Consider the following 24,224-nt stretch of genomic DNA (forward strand, 5'->3'; position numbering starts at 1 on the left):
GACATTTCTGAAAGCTCCACGGGAAATAAAGAAATCGACCCTGCGAACTTCGCCCTCTCATTGCTGCTCCTCATTTTGTAGCTTTTGTGTATCCTGAGCTTCCACCCTTCCCTTCCCAACACTCACTCAACACTCACTCAAACTCATCCCAGACGCAGGCCGCCGGAAGTGGCTAACTGTGGCCGTGGACACAATATGTGACATTCCTCAGCCACCGGTGCACGACGCCTCCAGCCGTCAGTCACTCACGGCTGCAGAGGCCCTTCAGCTTTCAGAGTTACTCCTCCCACAGACAGCTTCCGGTCCCCAGGCCTGGAAATTCTACCTCAGTGACAGCTGGACCGGTTTCTCCTCCACTCCAAGCACCTCAGGATGCCTCTTACTGCAGCCCTGTCCTTAACCTTGAGGGCCTCACAGTCTAACGAGGCAGAAATGTGGAGGAGTGGCGCTTAGGCTGGCAGCTTCGGTGTAAACCGTACCACCTTCGCTCCTTCTCCAAGTCCTGGTGGAGTTCAGAGCCTGCACTTCGTCTCCCAGAACAGATTACTTCACCTCTCCGGGTCCTGGCAGAGGCCAGCAGCCTCCGAAACTCTGAGATGCTTTGATCCTATGATCCAGCCTGGAGCTGGCTTGCCTCCTCTTCTCTGGGATCCTAGACATTCCTATCTGAGACCTAGGCAGGCTCCAGCTCCCCTCTCCCTCCATATGGGTTCTGCACTCACCACCACCCTAGTCCTGTTGTCCGGAAGTGTGTCAATGGCCAGGGAGTCTCCACCCAGGTCCTGGCTCAGCTGGGTCTTGCCTGGCTTTAACACCTGCCCAGGGCTCTCTCGGACCCTCCGATTCCAGCCTTGCCTGGTCCTCTTGGCAGTCCATGCAGAGCCTTGCCTTTCATCGTGACCTGGAAGAAGGAACAGAGCTCTTGAGTGGGGAGTGGTCCTGAGGAAGAATGGGAGAAGGCGTCCAGACCTGTCCTGCAGAGGCCTCCCCACTACACCATCCTTGGTTCTGGGGATACTCGGTGACCGGGACAGCAGGCTCGCAACACAGATTGAGAGCCATAAATCTCCTACCATGCCCAGAAACATGCACATGCAATACTAAAGCCACTCAGCTGTCCATAGTGGACAAGGTATGTCTGGTAAACCAGAATCAGACTCGCGGTTAAAGGTGCTGGGGTTGGGACTCAGAGCTTCCCATGTGCCAGGCTCTACCACTGACCAGCATGCCCAACAACGTTCTTCTACTTCTATCTCTATACTCCACACATCTCATATTAGTGGAATCATACAATAGATCTCTTGCTGTCGTTGGCTTATTTCACTTAGCACGATGTCTTCAAGGATCAGATGCGTTCTTTCTAAAGATTGAATGGCATTCCCCGCTATACCACATTTTGCTTCTCTGTCCATCTGACAATAGACGCAGGTTGTTCCCATGAGCTGGTTGCCGTGAATGATTCTAAAAGGAACAGAGGGTTCGAGCATCTCTTTGGGGACCTATTTTAAATTCTTCGGGTTATATGGCCAGAAATGGCTCATAAAGTAATTCAGTTTCCTTCCATACTGTTTTTCATGTAAAGTCGCTAGACTAGTTCATTTTTGTAGGTTTTAAATGATTTCGTCTAACGTATTTGGCAGTTTTGCCAGCGTATAGTGTCCGTGGAGCCCAAAGAAGACGTCGGGTCTCCTGAACCGTAGTTACAAATGGTTGTGAGCAGCCATGCAGGTCCTCTGGAATCCCAGCTAATGCTTTCAACCACTGAGCCATCTTGCCAGCCCCAAAGGACAGTTTTTATTCTCAGTGGTGCCTGAGGTTTCCTATTTCCTAATAGACTCATCTAATTATGTTCTTTCCCAGGGTCTTGGGAAAGCCATTCTAATCGATGGACAGGAAGTGCTACGTGCTTGCTGTGTTTGACTCGAATTTCTTTAATGATTCGTTGGGGTGAGCATCGTTTAATGTGCCATTGGCTGTGCACTTGATTTGGAAAAAACAGTTTAAGTCTCTGGCCCATTCTAAACTTGGTGGCTTGCTGGCCTGGATTGTTGTTCTGGAAGCTACTTAGCAGCATCTTTCTCTCTACCTAGTAGACCCAGCTGCACCCCACTCTCCCTCCCCCCACACCAACTCTGACAGCTGAAAATCCCTCTTTTATGGAAACTTCTTGGAAGCAAATCATTCCCCCTTGCAGACTTGATTTGGTTTGTTAGTTTTGAAACAGGATCTCAATACTTAGCCCCGGCTGACTTGGAACTTGCTATGTAAATGAGGCCGGCCTTAAAGCGCAGAGATCTGCCTGTATCTGCCCCTAGGGTGCTAGGGTTCCTTGTCCTGCTGAGGGGCATCACTATTTTCAAGCTTTGACCTTCAGGTCCCTTCTGTAACATGGACTCAGAAACCAGCTGGGATGGCAGAGAGGTTTTCATCTCACATGCCATCTCCCATTAATTAGTGGCAGCCAGAAGCACTCTTAGACAGGAATCCCAAAGCCTCATCTGTGTTTAGCAGCAGAGAGTGTCATGATCGATTAGTAATGTCTGTCACAAGCAAAGGATTGGCAAGTGGCTGCACAGAGGTAGGTCTTCCAAGCATCCAGCTCTCTAGGGGCTGATAAACTAATTGTAAACGATCTAGAAACGTCCTTCTCGGGCTGGAGAGATGGCTCAGCAGTTAAGAGCACCCGACTGCTCTTCCAGAGGTCATGAGTTCAATTCCCAGCAACCACATGGTGGCTCACAACCATCTGTAAAGAGATCTGATGCCCTCTTCTGGTGTATCTGAAGACAGCTACAGTATACTTATATATAATAAATAAATAAATCTTTAAAAAAAAAAAAAAAAAAGAAAGAAACGTCCTTCTCCATTTCAGAGAGGTAGGTTCCCAAAGCTGTGTCCAAATTTCTGTCCCCAAGGCAGTGGCATTCTGTCACTCCCGCCCTGGATACATGAAAGGCGCAGACCACCCTGCCTGTGACCTTCATCAATTTTGGTTCCTAGGTCAGACACCCCTCTCCTCTCCACCTTTGACTCCATCCACCTTGCTCACCAAAGCTCTTTGAGTGGTTCTCACTGTCCAAGACCCCCTCCCTGAGGCCACTCTGCTCCCTCTCTCAGGGAGACCTGTGCTCCTCAGGCTTCTCTCCATTCACCTCAGAATGCCTGGCAAACAGTAAGTGCTCAATCACTGCTTAATTGAGGACACCACACTAGGGGATAGCTCTCTGATAGCAGCAAGGACAGAGATTGAAACAGGGCTTGGCTGGACCAGGCCTGAGGCCCAGCCAGGATGCTAGTGCAGGACTCTGATTTGTCATTAGACATTTTATCCAATTAAGTCATTCTTGGCTGCTGGTACCAGCTGGACTCTTGCCGGGCCCCCTCTCACGTCTCTGCCCCTAATCATAACCAGATGCTCCTGGAGAATATGGGCAGAGGGGCAGTTCTGACTTCTTCCCCAAGCTATCTACCGAACGGCTGACAGCCCAGCGCTGGGTGGCAGCCCCACACAAGCTGCCAGGCCTCATCCGCAAGGCCACAGCTGTTTGTGTCGGGTCTGTTTGTAGGTTGGGTGGCCTTCTCCCCAAGTCGTCCTGTATGTGTCCCCAAGGGCAGGGCAAGAGCTAGGACTGGAAAGGCACACATGCAGGCCAAGTGGAAGGCTGATGATAGACAGGCAGGAAGTACTAAGTCTGGACTGACCTTGGAGAGGGATGTTAGATGAGGAGGTAGGAGGCCCACAGGATGGCAGGACAAACATCTGGGCTTCCCGTTCCAGCCCACCACCCCTAAGCTTGGACCTGGGAATTTTTCTCTTTAAGCTGCAGCTTCCTTGTGTCATAACCACACCAACAACAGGGCTGATCCAAGTCTCGGGAAGAAACCATCCAGGAGTAGGGTGTGGCTTCGATGCGGGGTGATGGAGAAGGAGCAGAGGAGGCTAAGAGCTAGGAATCCCCAGAAGTGTCCCTCCAGCTTCAGTGTGTCTGCCCTTCCTCCTAGTCCGTGCCAGGAGGCAGTACAGCCGGTTGGTCACATAGGCTCAGGACCATACAGATGTCTGGGCACGTAGCCTTGAAAGCTAATGAAAGTCACAGCCTAACAGGTTTACAGCGATGGCATTGCCTAGACACCCCTGGACGCCCTTGGAGCTGATTCTGCCTCTGTTTCCATTCCATCCTTGGCCTCCAGAACAGAGACTGAACTCCGTCCCTCCGGAGGGAGCCTCCTAAGGGCTATACCATCTAATGGCAGTGGCTCTGAGAGACTGCCAGCCACTCTCAGTGGGCACTAGTCTTTCATCCCCATGTCGATCAACCCCAGGAGACGGGCACCAGCTTTACATCTATTTTGTAAATGGGGAAACTGAGGCTAATAACCTGCCTCAGGGTTACCCACTCACTCCACGGCAGGACTGGAACTAAGGCTGGCTGGCTCCAGTCTGGTCAGAACCACAGAGCACCATGCGGTAAGGTCAAGTGTAGTAGCACAGGCCCTCAAGCTCAGCACTCAAGAGGCAGATCTCTGTGAGTTCAAGGCCAGCCTGGCCTACAGAGCAAGTTTTGGGACAGCCAGGACTGTATATGGGGGAGTTCAAGGATCATGCTTCCATCCCATGACCTGGCCCCACCCTGCTGCAGTATTCTAGGGCTGGGGAGGAGCTGGGTTAAACCACCTGGGGCCTGACCCAACTCAAGCTAGCCCTCCTAGCCATACCGCTGCTATGTTCTGGCCACCAAAGTTCTCTCTGGGTATTCATTTCACCTTGTATGCCCTAGAGCCAGCTGCACATACACTCTAGCTAGAGCAAGCCATGGAGAAGACCCACATGACCCATCACCCCTGCATCCCTCTCACAGCACCCCTGCAGCTGATCTGAAGGCTCTTAAGACCAGGCTCCTGCTTTCTCTTTCTCTCACATCCCTCCTAGCCCTCTAGGACCCAGTCATGCTCTCCAGCCATCATAGGTTCACAATGCTTTCTCAGCCAAGACCACTCCTCACCCAGATGCCATGGGCACCACCGAAGCTGGTGTCCTGGACCATCATGCCCTTGGTCGCCTCTGCATCTGGAATTCTGGGTACTGCAAGGACAAGTGTTCAGGAGGCACCAGTGACTGGAGGGAGTGGGAGGCTGGCAGGGGAAGGGAGAAACTCAGCACCAAGCCTCCTAGGACAGAGACAATCCCTGGGGCACAGCTCTACTGGAGACCTTCACTGTCCTACCACAGTCCTGAGAAAACGCAGGTTTGCCACCAAGCTGGAGGCCCAACCTTGAACCACAATGCCACAATTTACAGATTCTCCAGAAGCCTCCATCTCTGACAGAGATGATGCCATGAGAACAGTTCTGCCACTCGCTGGGTTGACTCTCTAACAAACCATCTACCGAAAGCAGCCAGCAAAACCAACCTCCCAGGCAGCGGGTAGGGGCTGTAACTCAGTTGGCAGAGTGCTCACCTAGCATGTCACCTAGCATGTCACCTAGCATGTCACCCAGCATGTCACCCAGCATGTCACCTAGCATGTCACCTAGCATGCCAGGCGCTCTGGGTTGAAGTCTCCAGTGCTCTATAAACATGACATGAGAGCCTTACGGCTGTAATCCCATTATTCAGTGCTGTCAGAAGAGGCAGGAAGACCAGAAAGTCAGGGTCATCCTCAGTTACACGGTGAGTTCAAAGCCAGCCTGGGCTGTATGACACTGTGTCTCAAAGTCCTATTCTTTGCTTCATACAAGGTCATACAAGGTTGTCCCAGACTTAACAAATCCCACTTGGAGATTAAAACTGGACAAGAAAGAAGTGGGGGGGTGAGGATTTAGCTCAGTGATAGAGCACTTGCCTAGCAAGCGCAAGGCCCTGGGTTTGGTCCCCAGCTCCGAAAAAAAAGAAAAAAAAAAAAAAAAGAAAGAAGGGTGGGGGGAGGGGGAGGGGGAGGGGCAGGGGAGGGGTGTGGGGAAGGGGGAGGGGGGATAGGGAGGGGAGGGGGGTTAGGGAGGGGAGGGGGGATAGGGAGAGGAGGGGGAGGGGTGGGGGTTGGGAGTGGAGGGGGGAAGGGGAGGGGAGGGGGAAGGTGGGAATAGGGAGGGGAGGGGGGAAGGGGAGGGGAGGGGGAAGGTGGGGATAGGGAGGGGAGGGGGAGGGTGGGGGAGGGGGTGCTGCTTTCTGAAGGTTACCCCACGAGTTCAGTCAGAAGCACCTGTGTACTCACTGTTGAACAGTTTTGTTTTGCTTAAGCAGGGTCTCATGGAGCAGGCTGGCCTCAAACTCACTATGTAGCAGGAACTTCCCATCCTTCTTCCTCCAAGTGGCCTTGCTTCTCAGTGTGGCTCGCCATGCCGAGCTTTTCCACACACCATTTATTGAGCAGATTTCCACACAAGGTGTGGGCGGGCGGGTGTGGGGGTGTGGAGGCGTTCTCAGAGACAGGCGGGCACGTTCCTGTGCCCAAACGTTCTAGTCTTCTTCCCATAGACACAGCACAGTGAATCAGGACAGAGTATGGGTTGGTCCCAGGCCCTCCCTGCAGAGTAGATCTCTCTGAGGAGGGGAACACTGCAGCTGACAGAGCAGTAGCAATCCCAGAAGCCATTGTGAGGAATCTGAATTTTAGCTACAGTGTATTGGTTTATTGGGTGGTTCCTGGTGGGCAAGGAGGAAACTGAGAGCAGGTTAAGGGTGGTTGGATTATAAGATATCTGTTCAGCCCTTAAACTACAGGCAGGCAGCCTTGGCTTGGAAAAGAGGAAGCTGTTGGAACTCCTTGTGGCCTTCAAAATGGCCTCCCTTCTGTGTGTGTCTTGGGTGCCTCTGGTTCCCATGGGACCAAACCTTCAGTGACCATCTCCTGGACCTAGAGGCCATTTTACCCTCTGCCTGACTTCTGGCTGCTTCTGCTTTCCTCAATAGACTCCTTCTTCAGGCCATTGATGTCCCCTGTTCCCGTTGTAAGAATGTGGGAACAAGGTTGTAGGGGTGGAGAGACCTTGCTGCTTACCAGTCCCTCCAGCCCTCATAGGGACAGCATCGCCCCAGTGGGGCTAGGCCTCCTTGGGTCCCTCTCCCCATATTGCTTTCACTGGCCATGGCGCCTCTGTCATACAGAGCAAGCAGCCAGTCTCTGTGAAAGGACCCCTCCCAGGCTTCCCCACTTCCACACATCCTTAGATGGCCTCTACAAAACCTCACCACCAAACCTCAGCCCAACCTGGGATGAGTCAACAGTTGCCCTGATGGCTTTTTATAGCTTCCCAGGGTCTAACCTCAATTTCGCTTGCTGCAGATGCCCTGCATCTTCTAGATAAATCTAAAAGCAAAGAAGACCCAGTAGTCTGAATTTACACAAGTGATGCATGGGCCCCCTGACGTAGCCAACCCCCTTCCTCAGCCCTCTCCATGGCCCAAACCCCTCACCAACCCAGCTATATCTGAGTTCAGGAAATATACCACGCTAAGGCTGAAAAGAACCAGGAATTAACCCACTCAGTCCCTTCCTAGTTACAATTTTAAAATGAATTATCAGTTGCCTGTACATGTTTGAGAAGGAAAGAATGTCTTAAGGGGGGAAAAAAATCTTTCGTAATTCCACTTTCAACAGTCAAAGATTTTGTCAATAACCTCTTTTTATAAATCAAAAACCAAGCCCAGAGAAGGCAAGTAACTTGCCCAAGGTCACACAGCAAGTGAGACAGCAGAACTAAAAGCCAAGTGTCCAGCTAGCTTCTGTTGGGCACTCCCTGAACACTGAGAGTTCCATACTAGTCTCTAGACTTCTCTGTCCTCTGCCCCCCTGCGGTTACCACCAACATCGTCCACCGTATACCTCATCCCAACCCAGATTCATTTGGACTACATACTGTGACCATCAAAGTCAAGAACACAGTTGGGCACGCCGCTGACACAACAGCCAACAACAGCGCCCCATGAACTATCTCTTCCCTGATCAAGTGTGGGACATTCAATTCTCTTTTAAGGAGCTAGAAATAAAAACAACAACAACAACAACAACAACAACAACAACAACAAAATCCACCCTTACTCCCAGCTCTCCCTCCCCAAGAAAGCCTGGTGCAGAACCTAAATGATATATTTAAAAACGGCCTTTCTTGATAACATGAGGGATTCAAAGTAGATCCCTGAAAGGATCTCCAAGAGGAGGAAATGGCTTGAGAAACTGGTCTAAGAGTGTGCGGAATGGGAGCTCCTCCTCCACCCTCACTCCCCTGTCTCCTTGCGCAGCCAGTGCAACTGAGAGCCAAGCAGAACCAAGCAGGAGGGAGGAGGGGACCCTTGACCCAGGGGGATCGGGGAGTAGCAAACTGCTTTTTCCTGGGTTCCCTGCCTCTCCACCAGTACGCAATAGGTAGGGGAAGCAAGTTAGACGGCCACGCTGGTGCCAGGATGTCTCCCATCCTCCGGCGGCTCCCACGCAGTTCCAAGCCCAACTGGGACCCCACCTAGAGCAGCTGAGAGAGGCAGCAGGGAAGAGCACAGAAAAGCGAACGCCTTTCTGGAATGATCGCGGGTCCCAGGCTGGATCCCTTCTTGTCCTTCCGACAGAAGTAGGAAGTGCGCACCCTCTGGGCGCACACAGGCAAAGTAGGGTCCCTGTTCCCTATCCCCGGCGTCCTGCAGATAGCACCCGGGTACCCCTGGCGGGTCTGCACCTGCCCTGGACGCGCGTCCTACCTGCGGGTGTTGCGGGACTGAGCGCGCGCGCGGTCCCGCAGAGTAGCAGCAGCTGCAGCAACCAGAGCTGAGCCCGCATGGTGGGCGCGGACGACCTCCGGGTCGGCGCAGCGGCAGCGGCTGTAGAAGAGGCGACCCGGGGCTGGGAGAATGGGGAGCCGGAGCGAAGCGGGCACCGCGAGCGATGCGCGGCGTTGCGGCCTTGGGGAGCGCGGGCGGGAGGACCCAGAGGGCGGGGCGCGACGCCGGGGTCCCCGCCTCCCGGAGCTCCGCGCCGCACCCCACAGGACCCAGGACCGCGCCGGGACATCTCTGGTCACCGAGAGAACCCGGCTGTCCCAGAAACCTAAGGAAAAGGCTGAGGTGGAGGACCCCAGGATGCGCCCCTACTTGGGCCGTTGGCTCCCACCACCCATCCCCACAGCACGCGACTTTCTGAGCTGGTCCTTGAACTTCTGTGGTTTCCTGGTGTTGTACACAAGCGCGCACACAGACATGCACTAGGAATCTCACGCAGCCGAGCCCCCCAGCTTCTGCCCCAAGAGAGGCACGAATTGCATCTCCCCCCCACTTGACTGCCTCACACCGGGTCCCCAGCACCGACTCTCCTCCGACCCCGTCCAGCAGACAAGTAGGTGCTGGAGTCTGGCACATTCCCACTCTGAAGCAGATCGGGTGCCCCCTCCCGAGGAAGGCCAGAGCAGTCCAAGATAGACCCAGAGCCAGAAGTGGCGCCCACTGCCACCACACTCTGCCGGAGTCTGGGAATAGGGCACCTTTTTTTTCCTCTTCAAGGATGGAATAAAAATACCCGCAATTTAGGAGATTTAATAGACGGCATGGAATCAGGTCAAGGCACCAAGGTGCCTCTGACCTACTTCGTCGGAAGGCAAAGAACTGGGGCCTACAGAGTGGAGAGGGCTGAGGGGCTCTTGGCTTCCTCGGTGCCCGTGACCTGGAGAGTGCGGAAAGAAAGGGTGCATAGGCTGCTTCTTGGGGCGAATCCCGAGAAGAAGGGTGCAGTTGGGGGCAGAAGTAGGGTGTGGGTTTGAGTAGGTGGGTGGCCTGGCACTGAGGTCAAAAGATTCTGTCATCTTTCAGAATCCCAGTCTCACGCTCCTCTGTGTCCAAAAGCCTAAGGGTGGTTTCCCAAGACCTTAATGTAATATCATGTAATACTTTGAGACCTGCAATTGAAGGGAAATGTTGTTATTTTTCCAGACAAGGAGTAACGCCGTGGACCAGGTTGGTCTCGAACTCATGATCACTATTCCCGTTTCAGCCTATTGAAGAGATTACAGTGGTAAAACCACCAAACCCAGCCGGCCATTGAATTTCTAATTCCTTACCATTGAATTTCTAATTCCTAGCCTGAATTCTCCCAGGACAGCCTCTGAGGGAGCTAAGAAACTGTCCCTTCCAGCTGTGGCCTCCTACCGCCACCCAGCGGACACGTGATAAGCCACGGGGCTGGCGTTTAATCTACTAGAGTTGAGAGATTTCCCGCGCAGGCGCCGCGGAGGGCGTCTATAGTGTCCCAAGATGGACCTCCGGCCTCAATTCTGGTGTCGTCCTGCGTGGTCTCGATGCCCGTGCTCCACTTTATAAAGTCTTTTACTAGGGTTCAGGCAAAAGCGACAACTTGGAAATATTAGAAGCAAACGACTTGGGTAAATTCCTAAACGTAACCCTCCAGAATGCACGGGAAACACTTCTCAGAACGCACATTTCTAGCCCCAACCCAGAATAGTTCACTGGGTCAGAGATGAGGCTAGGAATCTTTTCTAGCAGGGGTTCAAGTGTTGGGGCTAATCACATTCGGAGAGGCACTGCCTTAACATTCTTTGTTCCTTACCACTGTCCGCGCTCTCTGACTGTTTGGGAGTTAGCGAGGGAAATATTTCCATAATATATGTGGGACGTAAGAAAGCCGATTAAGGAAAAATGTAAAGTAAAAACCTAGCAGGGGGCACCCGGATTTGAACCGGGGACCTCTTGATCTGCAGTCAAATGCTCTACCACTGAGCTATACCCCCTCTGCTGGCAGCTCCGCGACAGTTACTACTTAGTGCTATTCTAGCGCAAGCGCACTAAAGCTGCTCTAAAAGTGAAAGAAGATTCTGGTTCTAAGTTATCAAGGAACACCGGGGCTGACGTGCCAGGTTACAAGCTTCAAAACAAAAGCTGTTTCCTGACAATCCGAGATCCCGTCTGAAGGTACAAGTATACGTCCTCTAAAAGATAGAGGCACGCCTCTCTGTCCGGCGCCCCTCTGGGCGGGGTCCCACTCTGCAGCTCCACCGCGGCTTCTCCGCGTTCTCTCTCCCTCCTACACGCTCACGCGACTTCTTGACCCCTTCAGGCTCCAACCCGGCCCCAACCCTAAACACATCTCGCTAAGGGACAGGCGTGGAGGTCGCCCGCACCGGAATACGCCAACCGGCACCACGCTCCCTGCGGGCCTCCAGCGGCTGCCCAGCGGAATTACGGTGGCTCACGTCTCATTTAGACCAGGGACATACACTTTACTGCAGCCACCGTACAACAGCATACGGTGGCAAAATAGATGGGGAAATCCCTGCATCTCTCCTCTAAGGTCTCAAGCTAGGTGTGCTGATAACAAAAGGATAACCGCGAGGGGGCACCCGGATTTGAACCGGGGACCTCTTGATCTGCAGTCAAATGCTCTACCACTGAGCTATACCCCCAGTCCGCTGAAAAGGGCTTACCAGAATAGGTTTCGATGTAATCGATTTCTATGAAGCCGTGGCATGGTGATTAATATTCACGGTACTCTAAATTTTTCGTTATATCAAGGAAAACCTAATGAAAATCCAAAGTATGTCCGAAATATCTCTCCCTTCATAACCACATCTCAGAAAAACTACAAAATTAAAATCTGGGCACTTGGTATCTCTGCCCAGAATCCCCCAGAGGTCCCCTGCCTGCTCGGAAAGGGGAGAGGCTATACTGTCTCGGTCCCTGAATTTAGAAGGTCACCGTGGGCCTCTGATCCATCTTTAGCACCGCCTATAAAAGACTTAGGGGCTTTTCCCATCTCCCTGGGGTCCCCTTCTCAGTGGATCATTAACAGGCCGCTTATCTCCACTAGGCCGAGAGCCAACAGCTCTGGTCCTGGTTAGCCTGGTACCAACGCCCTTCAGCTTGGCCAAGTTCTCTAGACAAATGGATTGGTGCGGCAGTCCCCGCTCCCCCACCTCGTTTCCAAGGAGGATCTTTCCCCAAAGAACAAAAGCCAGTTTGAAGACCAGACAGAAATAAGAGGCGAGGCGTTTTCAGGGGCACTAATTATGTACCTTTAAGTTTTAAATCTTAATGAGATGTTTAAAAAAAATATGACATAAAGACAAACTAAGTAGGTCCTATAGAAAGCTTTAACATTTAAGAGGACTCAAACCCATCACACCCATAGTGGAAGGATGCTGAGAGGGAAGGAGATTCCACGTGGTGACTCCTCCCCCCTCCACGGCCCCCCAAAGCTGTAGTCCTGGATTCTAAGAAGGAGCAGGAAGGCGAGCGGGTGGGGGTGGAAGGGCTTAGAATTCTGCAGTGTGGAGGACTGCGTCTGTCTGGAATGTTCTATCTTCCCATTCACCAACTCTCCACCCCCACCCCCCCAGTTTTTGGCCAGGTCCTATCGCCTCTTTTATCAGAATCTCCTTCGTCCAGTGGATATGGAACAATGTCGAAGATCTCTTGCTTGCCGGGCAGACAGAAGGTGAGGGCTGGGAGAGACCTGATGTCCCCAGTACCCCCAGGAGTTCCCTGATGTCTCCACACACCTGCAGTGATGGAGTTGGGGGGAGGGGCAGTTTCATCTGTAGTCCTGTCTGCACCAACTTGAAGTCTTTGATCCAGTTCTTGGTGACAGTTGAGAGGACTGTAGTAATCTCTCTGTCTATAACCACCCTTGTTCCACCAACAAATGACTGGTGCTTCTCACTGGTGCTAACCATGTGGCTTCCGGTTAGCCTTGGGCTGGGACATCAGTTGGTAGTGGCCTGAGAGTGCATCCACTGGAGCCCAGCCAGCAACCTGCAGGGAGGGAGGAGGGGACAAAGCAACCATCAGCTTTTTTCATACGATGATGGCTGGAAAACCCCAAGCCTCTGCCTGGGACAGACTGAGAGGGGAGCCAAGGCTATATTCAATCACCTAATGGCAGAAGGGAATCAAGTTGAGTTCCAGAACGTATTAGCAGCTACTGTGCTGGAGACCAAGGCTCCTGGGAAGAAGGTCACCCACAGCCCAGCAAACCCAACAAACAGGGAGTCGGAGGCCTCTGGGAACCAGCGAGGCTCCTCTGAGAAGGCACCATGGGGACTCTCCTTCCTGGGCCACTGAGCAGTGTCTCTGGACAAGCCTTTTGTTGTCCTGCTTTGTCACTGGGGGCAGTGGCAGGGTGACCTCGAAGGCTTGGGAAGAGGTTCCGTAAGCAAGCACCTCCAGAGCCAAGTTGGAAACATGGCCTTGTCTATCATCAACCAGCCTTGCCTGGCCCAGGGCATGGCACACGGGGACCCATGGAGTACTGAGAACTAGACTGTAGATTGGAACATGGTAACAAGAAGGTGGCCAGAAATCCGTGGTCCCTTAGATGTACTTTTTAAAAGTTTCCTTTTCATCAAAAGAGTGTCCAGACAGGAGAGTTGAAAGGAACTTTCCAGGCCTCATGCAAGGCCATTTTGGAGAAGTCTAGCCCTTCACACCCTGAAGTATTCGATCCAAGCACTAGGATCCTTCCTTTATCCTTCGCACCGGCAGGTGCACATGCACACACACATACAAAGTCGTGAGTTTTCCTCCAGCTAGTCCTAACCTTCTCCTTTCTCCATCTTCCCGTTTATCACTTTGTTTCTTTGTTTTGGTTTTGGTTTTTGTGGCATTGATGTGTAGCCCGGTCTAGCCCGAACTCAACTTATAGTGGAGGATAACCTTGAACTTCTAATCCTCTTGCTTCTGCCTCCCAAGTGCTGGGATTACAGATAAGCAATAGTTCAGGGCTTCATGTTAGGCCACAGCCCCGGCTCCAAGGCAGGCATTTCTGCCTAGTTTATTAGCCATGGTTTTCCAGTGCCCAGAATAGGCACCAAGTAGGGATTCAAAAAAAGTCTAATGAAGAAAACTAATCACTTTCTGCAGAACCGGGGAGACAGAAGTACTACCCCTTCCCCTTACAAGTAAGAAAGTCAGAGAATCAGTGATTTTTGCCCTGAAGGCCTGTCCCTGCAAGGTCTTTCTGCTGCTGCTGCTGCTGCTGCTGCTGCTGCTGCTGCTGCTGCTGCTGCTGCTGCTGCTGCTTCTCTTCCTCTTCTTCCTCCTCTTTCTCCTCCTCTCCCCTCTTTTCCTTCCCCCCTCCTCCCTCTCCTCCTCCTCTTCCTCCTTCATCTTCTTCACTGGATCTTAGCGATCACTGCCCGGAAACAAAATCAGACCAACCCCTGACTCTCTCACTTTATCCATTTCATTTTCTCCAAAGAGTTTCCCAGTCCGTAAAATCACTGTTGTTTCTGGGGAGTCTTAGCCTGTACCATTATTAGAGCAAGCCCTTGGAGCACAGGCGTCTGCAGACTCACGGCACCTTAGCAGTGGGCCTGTGTCCATCTTTCTGGGCCTGGAGCCAACTATGGGCCAGACTCTGACTGGAAAGAGACAAGAGAGGGCTTCCTGTAACCTTCTGCATGGGCCAGGGCAGGTGATGGCAGGGGAGGGGGACTGACCCTTCTCCTGTGAGAGCACAGCAGCCCTGGATATGCCACGGGTGGTCTTTGATGGCACTGAGTGTGAGAAATTGGGAGATCTCTGCTGTGGTCATGGAGTCTTTCACATCCTGCTTGTTGGCGAAGATCAGCACTGAGGCATCCTGAAGTGCCTATGAGAAGAGCAGCCCAGGTCAGCCAGCCAGCCAGCCAGCCAGCCCAGCTCCCTCCCACCGTCTCTCCAGTCCTCTAGGATCCCTGCCCCACTGTCCTAGGAAGAGAGGCCCATGGCCAGGTGGGACAGAGGTGGAGGCCCACCCCAACAACAGCAGCCCCATCTAATGACGCAGCACATTCCAACTGCTCACAGGATGGTTACAAAAACCTCAGACATTGGTGTTTTATGCTTTTTGGGATTTTGAGCCCCTGAAACAAGGTTTCTCTGTGTAGCCCTGGCTGTCCTGGAACTTGCTCTGTACCAGGCTGTGCTCCACCTCAGAGGTCTGCCTGCCTCTGCCTCCACAGTGCACTTCCGCCATTTGCCTCAGACATTCTTTTGCCATCGTTGTTGCTCATTTGTTTTTTCAAAACAAAATCTTATTGTGTAGCCCAAGCTGTCCTGGAACTCAATATGGAGCGCAGGCTGGTCTCAGCCTCGTGACAATCTGTTTTAGTTTCCTGGATTGTCAGCAAGAGCCACCATTCCCCTCGTGAGGTAGGATCCAAGGACCCTCCTTATTAGTAGAAGTGAAGCAACCTATTAGAAATGAAACAACTTGGGGTTGGGGGTTTAGCTCAGTGGTAGAGTGCTTGCCTAGCAAGCACAAGGCCCTGGGTTCGGTCCCCAGCTCCGAAAAAAAAAAAAAAGAAAAAGAAAAAAAGAAATGAAACAACTTGCTCAGGGTCTCACAATGGGTGAGAGGCAAGATTAGCCCTTGAGCCAGAAACTCTGGCCTCTGTGCTCAGTGGTTCTGAAGGGGCTGACAGAACCCTTCATTTGTAGTACACTAGCTCTCCCCATGTTACAAGGATAGGGCTCTCAAATTAGCACCTCAGAAATGAACCTCAGAGAGGGTGTGTGACCAGTCTGAGAGTGCACAGCTGGTCTCACTGGATGACTTCCGGGTTCCCCCAAACCTCATGGCTTACCTCATGGGCCAGGATCTTATACAGCTCCTCCCGGGAGGTCGACAGCCGATTCCGGTCAGTACTATCTATCACAAGGATGACAAACTGTCCAGCAGGTTGAGATGTGAGCTGCAAGCTTTCTGTTTGGTGAACAATGCTTCCTACTGATGGTTCTGATCACTGGCCTCTGCCCTGGCAGGTGCCAGCCCCATGGGAAAGGACCTGTACAATCCACCACTCACCAGGCTGGGCCCATTTTTAACCACCTTATATTTTATTCTTTGGAGACAAAAATTCTAGGATGTAACCTAGACTAGTGTGGGGTTTATGGGCTTCCTGTCTCAGTCCCCCAAGTGTTGGGATTATAGGCATGAAACATCACATGTATCATCTTAGGAAATCTTTCTCCTTTTCATATTTATATATTTAAATTTTTATTTCTTTTATCTTTTGTTTTTAGGATTCAAAAGTCTTGGGTTGGAGAGATGGTTCAGAGATTAAGAGCACCGGCTACTCTTCCAGAGGTCATGAGTTCAATTCCCAGCATCACAACCATCTGTAATGGGATCTGATGCCCTCTTCTGGTGTGTCTGAAGACAGTGACAGTGGACTTATATACATAAAATAAACAAACAAACAAACAAATAAATATTTTAAAAGTCTTCCCAGATGCTACACTGTGTTATTTGACACAGCATGTATTATCTTTCCTCTCGGCTGATGTGACTGCCATGTCCCAGGTGGCCGAAGGCTCAGAGAAACGGCAGGTGACTAACAGGCTAATGCCCAGCCACCTCTTTGACCTCCCAGATCTGGTTCCCCCCTTACCTCAGCATTCGAGTAGTATGTCTCCCAGGTGGAGCGCAGTGCCTCCTGACCTCCTAGGTCCCACATGAGGAAGTGGGTCCTCTGAAAAACAATTTCTTCCACGTTGCTACCAATGGTGGAACAGGTATGAACAACCTCGTTGGTCAGACTAGGGAGGCAAGAGAAGGTTCTATGGTCTTTGCCCAGCTCACTCCCAGCTCAGACTCCCTCTCTACTCCCAAAGAAGCTGAGTCCAGCCCAGAACAACTCAACTCGGGGTGACCAAGCACTAACCAAGGCCCAGACACATCCTGTGATTGGTTTGGGGAAAGAAAGATACAAGTTAGTCCGAGTGTGGCCTGGCCTGGGACCCCAATGAAGAGAGGCTCCTTAGAACAACCCTAAATCCTCAGACTTGGCAGAAAGACCTGGGAGTCTTGTCTAGATGCAGCTTATGATTCTGAGGCCTGGTGGTTTGCAGTGCTAATGAGTTCTGTGGACCACACTGGAATTTTAGGAGCTGTGAAAAAAACAGACAGATCCCCGCAAGGCCATCAGACATTTTGTTTTTTTTTTTTTTTTTTTGGTTTTTTTTTTTTTTTTCTGTTCCTGGTTTAAGGACAGAAAAAAAAAAAAAGAAAAATTTTGTTTGTTGTCAGTTTGGGGTATTTTGGTTTGGTTTCCTTGGGTTTTGTTTATGTTTTGTTTTATGTGTTTGGGGTGTGTGTGTGTGTGTGTGTGTGTGTGTGTGTGTGTGTGTGTGTGTGTGTATGTGTGACTATGACGTCAAATATGAGATCCTCCTGCCTTAACCTTCAGAGTGCTGTGATTACAAGCAAGGGCCACAATGCCTAAGCTTGTTTTATGGAAGCTTACCAAGAAGTTATACGGAAGGAAGTTTGAGAGTGAAATCTTTGTACTGTTTTAATTTTTTTCTAACGTTACAATGTCAGGAATCTAGCGTCTCAAGAATTCTAGGCAAGCACTCTACCGTTGACCAACACCTCCAGACCTTTCTTTTCTAATATAATTTAATTAATTAATTAATTAATTAATCTTACATATATTCCTTTCGCAGGGAGCTCTCAATAGAGTCTCCACATCAGGAAAGACTCCATCCGGAGCAAACGACTAGGAAAGCGAAGGTGGCCTGTTCGCACAGCGTGTACATAGAGCAGAGCTTCTGGTTTGCCCTGGCTGGGGTTTAACCCGGTGTAAAGGCAAGCGTGAGAACAAAGGGTCCTGCCGCCAGGGGGAGCCAAGAGCAGTGAGGCGAGAAGCCGCCACGCATTCCACACCTGCCAGGACTGAAATGTGTTTGGCGGGATCTCGTGGGACCTGAGGTCGCCCGTAGCTGGCAGGATTCAAATCCCGGCCGGCAGCCACTAAATCAGAAAGGTCACACCACCATCCTCCCATCACTTTTCTTGTCTACTGCTACCCACTAACCCAGGGAAGGGCTCTGGTGATTGGTGCAAATGACTATCAGTCTGATGTGAGGCCCAGCCCTCTGTTCCCCCCCCCCCCTCAGTAATTACTTACAACTGGTAGAGAATGGTGGTCTTTCCTGCATTGTCCAGTCCCACGATGATGACTTTGTGCTCTGGAGGCATCCAGGGGAACGGTAAGGTCAGAACCAACCCGGATGAGCACCGGCTTGGGTGTCCCCAGTAGGCGTCTCATCCTGGCCTCTTCCTCACCCTCCGCTCCTGCCTGGATCGACGCCTTCTCTCCCGGTTCTACCCATCTCTCGGCAATCTCCGAACCCAACCACAAGGAAGGAACTGAAGCTCCGTATCTCAGCCTTCTGCGTGCCTCCCTCCAATCCTCCCTTTCCTAGGATAAGCAGGGAAACGCGTTCCTGGCGGGCTGGAGACCTCTGCCGGAGACTGGACCACTTTACTTGCCATCGGACCGGACTCCTACACCCCCTCAGGACCCCTATCCCACCTCCCTCTACTTTTCTAGACGGCGATTGTCTGAAGGGTCTGAAGCATGCTGGGCTCTAAGTCACAGTATCAGGAAACTGACTTTGGGGCCCATCCGGGTCGCGCATAGCTCAGCTGGGAGGTGGTGTTGGGGACAGAAGGTTCTCCCACCCCTGTGCGCCGAGCACACTGAGGCGCAGTCAAGGGGGCGCGGGAGGAGAGCCGGCAGGAGGCGGCGGAGCCTATGAGAGTGCACAAAACCAACGCTAGCAGCCCAAGGTTCCCAGTCGGTCTTCCCCGACGACTCCAAAATCCCAAGAGCCCCAGAAGACAGCGGATTCAAAGAGGTCACTGGGCTGGCCGGTGCTCCTCTTACCCTGGCTCCCAAAAATTCGCATCAGTTTGGCTATCAGCTGTCCCATGGCACTCCCGGAGCTGGGGACCTGCGGGGCTCAGCAGCCTCCCGGGCTGGAGTCTGGCCCCAAATCTTCAAAGCACCGCCTGGGGGAGGGCCGGACCCGCTGCTCCTATCAGATGTGGGAATCCCCAAGTGACGCCTCGAGACCTGGGATTCCCGCCGGACGCTAGCTCCCCGCCCGTGCGGAGGGTCTAAGTGATGTCACATGAAGGTCCAGGGCATTGAAAGTGCAAGGAAAATCCCAGAGTCCTCTTTACCCTGATAAAACTGAAGTTGGGGGCTGGAGAGATGGCTCAGCGGTTAAGAGCACCCGACTGCTCTTCCAGAGGTCATGAGTTCAATTCCCAGCAACCACATGGTGGCTCACAACCATCTGTAAAGAGATCTGATGCCCTCTTCTGGTGTGTCTGAAGACAGCTACAGTGTACTTATATATAATAAATAAATAAATCTTTAAAAAAAAAAAAAACTGAAGTTGGGACTAAATGCTCTACTCTAGTGATGCAAATAGAGTCCGAAATGTGCGAAGGGAATGTCTGCTCTTCCTCCCCAACAGCCACCGCTGGGGCAAAACCCCCCAAGGGCTGTCCAACTTTTTCATGTTGCGACACAGTGTTCTCATCTATAAAGTTCAGACTAAAGAACCCTGCAACCGAGTTACAAAACAAACAAACAAACAACAACAAAAACCTCAAAATGTTTTACCGAACCAATTTCATAAATTTTTAAACATTTTTTTAAATTTTTTGTTTGTTTTTCGAGACATGGTTTCTCTATGTAGCCCTGGCAGTCCTAGACCTCTCTGTAGACCTGACTGGACTCCAACATCAGTGATCCGCCTACTTCTGCCTCTCTTATTGCTGGGATTAAAGGCGTGTACCACCAAGCCCAGCTCCTTAAGAAGTGTGTGTGTGTGTGTGTGTGTGTGTGTGTGTGTGAGAGAGAGAGAGAGAGAGAGAGAGAGAGAGAGAGAGAGAGAGAAAGAGAGAGAGAGAGAGAGAGAAAGAGAGAGAGAGAGAGAGCGTGTGCCACATGCTACATGTTTGAATACATGTGTACCGTTGGAAACCAAACAATAGCCTCAGATCCCAGCTTGTATATTGGAAACCCAACTCAGGTCCTCTGGAAAAGCAGCAAATGTTTTTAGCTGTTGAGCCCTCTCTCTGGCCCCTAATTACATAATGTTGTAATTTCCCCCATTTTTTGTTAGATGGCATTCACAGCTATCCTTAGCTACATGCAGTTGCATGCAGCCTGTAGGCCGCTGGTTAGACATGCCTAATATCATAATGATGGCTGAGGCGATGGGTCAGTGGTTAGAGCACTTACTGCTCTTCCAGAGATCCCAACTCTGTTCGGAGCAGTCACATCAGACAACTAACTCCGGGTCCAGGGAATTTGTCACCTCTGGCTTCTGCTGACACCCGAACTCTTGTGCACATGCCCACATGCAAATACACACACCTATATATAATTAAAAATATTAAAAATAAAATTTTAAATCACCATGACCAGGCATGGTGGCATGAGCTTTTAATCCCAGGACTCAGGAGGCTGGGGCAAGTGGATCTCTGAGTTCAAGGCCAGTCTGATCTATAGAGTGAGTTCCAGGACAGGCAGAGCTACACAGAGAAGTCGAAAATAAACTTAAAACCTCAGGCGGGGCATTGAGGGCGGATATTATTCAAAATGTAAATTAAAAAATCCAATTTAAAAAAATAAAAAACCTCAGTCAGGCTCACAAAGCACACTCCACCCTCCAGGTCTCCAGTGGTTCCATTAATAGGGAGTTTTCTGGGTGCACTCAAAGGGAGCTCCCCTAGAAAAGAGTATGGGTCTCTGATGGGTACCCCTAGTCATTTTCTGCAATTCTCTGACAATCCGAGCACTCCGGTGGTTGGCCAATGTTTGAACCCTGAAGACTAGATCCTCTGGCCAGTGACTGTACACAGGGGTCCCAGGCAAAAGGCCACATAGAGGAGTCAGAGGTCATGGCATACACTTTAATTCCAGTCCTGGGGAGGTCGAGCTGAGGAGATCCTGAGTTAAAAACCAGCCTGGGAAACTTCAAAGTGGTGGCACACATCTGTAATCCCAGTACTTGGGAGACAGACGGAAGCAAGTGGATCTCTGAGTTCAAGTCAAGCCTGGTCTACAAAGTGACTTCCAGGCCCCTTCTCCCTCCCAAAAGAAGCAAAACAGTAAACACCCAGCCCGGGCTACATAGTGAGGTTCTCTCTTACAATATAAACCAGTCAGTCTCTCTCAGCAGAAGGAGAAACAGTCTTTTTATTTGTTGATTGGTTTGTTTGTTTATTGTTTGTTTTTTTCAGAGGACCTGGATATAGGATCTGTCACTCTGACTGGCTTATAAACTCCTAAACTCCAGTAATCCTACTGCCTCAGACTTCTGAGGGGCTGTCCGCACAGGCTCTAGCAGCAGGCAGACTCAACAGTGGGTTTTGTGGGTCACGAGGAAAACAGCAGCTCCAGCAGGAAGAGGGAGGGGACAAAAAATGTGTTGTTTGTGAATTTCACAACCTGGGGTAAACCCAGAAAAATCAAAAGAGAAGTGGGAAAAGGCAAGGAGAACTTAGGCCGAGAACCTCAGAGTCCCAGACTTCACATCTTCTCTTTGGCCCTGAAAAAACTGGAGATCTTTGATATATTTCTCCCAAACTACAAATCAAAGGAGACTCCAAGAAAGGGGCTGCAGTCATCACATCCCCACACTGCAGTGTCCTCCTAAGGCCCCCTTATGGCTGTCTGTCCCCTACTTAGTGGGGGACTTTACCTCTACTTCTACTGTAGCTCAAGGCCTCCCTCCTCTTCACATCTGGAAAAGTAGTCAGTGCTCTTAACCGCTGAGCCATCTCTCCAGTACCCGCTACCAACCTTTCTTAAAGACAGGTCAGGGTCCATGGCTCCCCACTCCATAAGCTTTGGATGCCTCTCTGTTGCCCACAGAGTTCCAAGCAGCTTCCTCATGTGGCCTTCAAGAGCCTCCATGAACAGCCCCTGCCTGCCCGTCTTTGCAGCACCTACATTCGCTGGTCTTCACTCAGGCCCCAGTCTCAGCCAGATCTCTCACGTGTGCCTGTGTTTCAGCGTCTCCTTGAATGCCTTGAAGCCTTTAACTGGGATGTTTGTAGTGAGCAAAGACAAACAGGACCAACCCTTGGAAGTTGGCCTCTGACCTCCACAGGCCCACCAAGGCACATATAACACACGTCTCCATCCCGTTCTGCTCGGTGAACAGAGCTAGAACGACACAAAGTTGATGGCCACAATCCACACAGTCCATCTGAGTTGACTCCATTTCAGCCCTAGGAAAGGAGCTGGGATTGGGGCCGTGAGGCTTGACAGAGGCACAGGAGGTATTTGGGTAAATCACCTGTGTTTTAAGTATTGCTGCCATCTGGTTTCTAGGGGGAGAAAGGCTTTGTCACCCAGTTGCAGAATCGAAAGTGATACTTGGGAAGCTGGAAGCACACTGAGTGAACAGAAAAGAACTGCCGTGGGGTCTGGGGAGAGGGCTAGGTTAAGAGGGGCTAAGAGTGGCTGCTCTTCCAGAGGAATAGAGTTTGGTTCCTAGCATCCATGTAGGTCAGGGGATCCAGCATCCTCTTCTGGCCTCCATGGCGGTTGCACCCATGGGCGTGCACGCTCACATGCGCGTGTGCACACACACTCTGAGAAGGTTTGATTTAGAAGGGAACCTAGACAGGCACTATGGAGCAAGAGTTAGGGTATTGGACTGGAACCATGAGCCCAGCCTGGGCCAGAGTGGCCTCAGCTTAACCCAGTCTACTTCAGGATAGTGAACCTTAGGGCGGACCTGAGATCTGTGGCCTGTCCCACTTCAGGTCATGGAGGCAGCATCCACTAGAAATGGAAGCAGCTACTCAGAGAAGCAGAGAGGAGAAGGTATCGGTTAGGAGCGGTCCCCCTGCCTCGGTTTCTGAGACCTGGAAGCTGTGGCAGTAGCGAGCCGGCTGATGTCATGGCTGTTAAAAGCCTCACGTGATCATGTCCACGGCCTTGCTGACCCAGCAGCCTGAGTGGGTGGGTAGAGGGTGTGTTTACCTAAAAACAAGACTTTCTCCCCATCTCTATTTTCTATGCCAACTAGAAATGCCTACCTAGAAGTTCTGAGCAAATGCAGTTGTAGGCAGAAGGCACCCAGAGACAACACGTATTCGGACACCCGCTTCCTTCCCCTCAACCTCCTGACCTCTGCTCTTTCCAAAATCAGTGTTTCCTGGAGCAGAAGAATTAGTTGAACTTGGGGATCACAGGCAGCACATAATGGTATTTGTAGGGTTGGTGAAGTTGCCCCAGGTGACTCCCAATTTTCTCCAACCTAATTCCCTCCCTCCAAGAGCTTCAAATCCCGCTGGACTCCTCTAGAGGTCAGTGGCTGCTTTCCACTACGACCTGAGCTAAGTTTCCTCCCAGAAGTGTCATATGAGCACTGTCTGCAGGGGAGGCTATATCTTGTCACTACCACTTACAGTCCTTCCATTTCTGCATGTCAGTTTCAGAAGAAAACTCTGATTCCTTAACATGGCAGAAGGCCTGCTGTGACCTGCTCCTGCCACTCTGGCCACCAGCTATCACCCTGCTTTGTTAGTCAGGTGTATGTCATGCATGTCCCCCCCCCCTCACTAGGAACTCCCTCCAACAACTTCATGCCCCCCTCCCAGCCCCCCTCTCCACCTTGGATAGGTTAACCTAACCGTGTTCCCAGGTTTCAAGTGAGCCTCACCTCCCTCTAGAAGCCTTCTCTGAGCTCCCTGGTTAAGGGACTGGTGCTCCCAGAACCAAATTCTCCCCAGGGCAAGAAACTCAGAGCGCTCTCTGTGGTTTCGAGCTTGACTTGTGCCTACCACGTAGGAGATCTTTAATAAATGCTGGCTCCAATGCTGGTCCACATAGAAGTGAAAGACTGATTCCCATGCAAAGATAGTAGGAAGGCTGGGAGGCAGAGCCGGGCTCTCAACAACTCTATCAATTCCCCAAGGGACTCTGCCCCTGGCCTGCCCTGTCTGTGATCTGCTGGCTCATCTGGAGGCCATCGGGGGTCCCATGTCACCCTGACCTTTAAACACAAAACTATGAGCAGAGCTCTCTGGTGGAGGACCCAGATATTAAAGTCCTCTCAGAGCCACCACCTCAAAAACAAGACCCAGGAAGGTAAAGAAGCTTTGCAGGTGCTGTGTGAGGCAGGATACAGGCGACAGAAGTAACAGCGATCCGAACCCACATCCTGCCAGCTGGCGGTGGAGGAGGGGCCTGCCACCTGCTTATTTTGTTCTCACATGTCTCAGGGGGCCGGTCTCCACCGCCTCTTCACACAGTCGCCTCTTCACACGATCGGATAACCTTCTCAGCCCTAAAGCTGGTTCTCAGGACCTTTGTAGTAGCACATCTGTAACCCTGTAATCTCGGCACTCAGGAGGGTGACGCAGGAGAATCGATATGAGTTTGAGTCCCACCTCAGCTACATGAGTTCCAGGTCAGTCAGGGTTACA

General features: G+C 51.4%; 2 protein-coding genes, 1 long non-coding RNA gene and 2 other non-coding genes across 9 annotated transcripts in view; 1 reads left to right on the top strand and 4 right to left on the bottom strand.

The window, feature by feature from the left end:
• Plxdc1 (plexin domain containing 1) overlaps positions 1-8,894 on the bottom strand; it is a 59,615-nt gene extending 50,721 nt beyond the window's left edge. The window contains exons 1-2 of the mRNA NM_001107046.1: positions 8,690-8,894; positions 723-901 (exon numbers count right to left, since the gene is read on the bottom strand). Coding sequence (NP_001100516.1) covers positions 723-901; positions 8,690-8,768 — 258 coding nt within the window. The 5' untranslated portion in view covers positions 8,769-8,894. The remainder of the gene's footprint in view (positions 1-722; positions 902-8,689) is intronic.
• Positions 8,895-10,653: 1,759 nt separating this feature from the next.
• Positions 10,654-10,725, bottom strand: Trnac-gca36 (transfer RNA cysteine (anticodon GCA) 36). The gene has a single exon. It is a non-coding gene; the product is annotated as a tRNA-Cys (tRNA).
• Positions 10,726-11,325: 600 nt separating this feature from the next.
• On the bottom strand, positions 11,326-11,397 carry Trnac-gca37 (transfer RNA cysteine (anticodon GCA) 37). The gene has a single exon. It is a non-coding gene; the product is annotated as a tRNA-Cys (tRNA).
• Positions 11,398-11,982: 585 nt separating this feature from the next.
• Arl5c (ADP-ribosylation factor like GTPase 5C) lies at positions 11,983-23,358 on the bottom strand. Of its 5 annotated transcripts, XM_039086632.2 has the most exons (7): positions 18,649-19,583; positions 17,887-18,180; positions 16,773-16,864; positions 16,366-16,513; positions 15,559-15,642; positions 14,431-14,582; positions 11,983-12,745 (listed from the first exon to the last, which is right to left on the bottom strand). In XM_039086632.2, exons 2-7 carry the CDS (start codon positions 18,025-18,027, stop codon positions 12,697-12,699), a joined length of 666 nt encoding a protein of 221 aa, XP_038942560.1. In that variant the 5' UTR covers positions 18,028-18,180; positions 18,649-19,583; the 3' UTR covers positions 11,983-12,696. The 5 variants fall into 5 exon arrangements, with proteins under 5 accessions (XP_038942560.1, NP_001102516.1, XP_038942561.1 ...); NM_001109046.2 differs by lacking the exon at positions 16,773-16,864 and having other exon boundaries at positions 17,887-17,947; positions 18,649-18,735; XM_039086633.2 differs by lacking the exon at positions 15,559-15,642 and having other exon boundaries at positions 17,887-19,599.
• On the top strand, positions 12,329-16,199 carry LOC134480866 (uncharacterized). The gene is made up of 2 exons (XR_010055787.1): positions 12,329-12,428; positions 15,998-16,199. It is a non-coding gene; the product is annotated as an uncharacterized LOC134480866 (long non-coding RNA).
• Positions 23,359-24,224: the final 866 nt, after the last annotated feature.

This window comes from Rattus norvegicus, chromosome 10 (genome assembly GCF_036323735.1).
Source record: "Rattus norvegicus strain BN/NHsdMcwi chromosome 10, GRCr8, whole genome shotgun sequence".
Taxonomy (NCBI): Eukaryota; Metazoa; Chordata; class Mammalia; order Rodentia; family Muridae; genus Rattus; species Rattus norvegicus.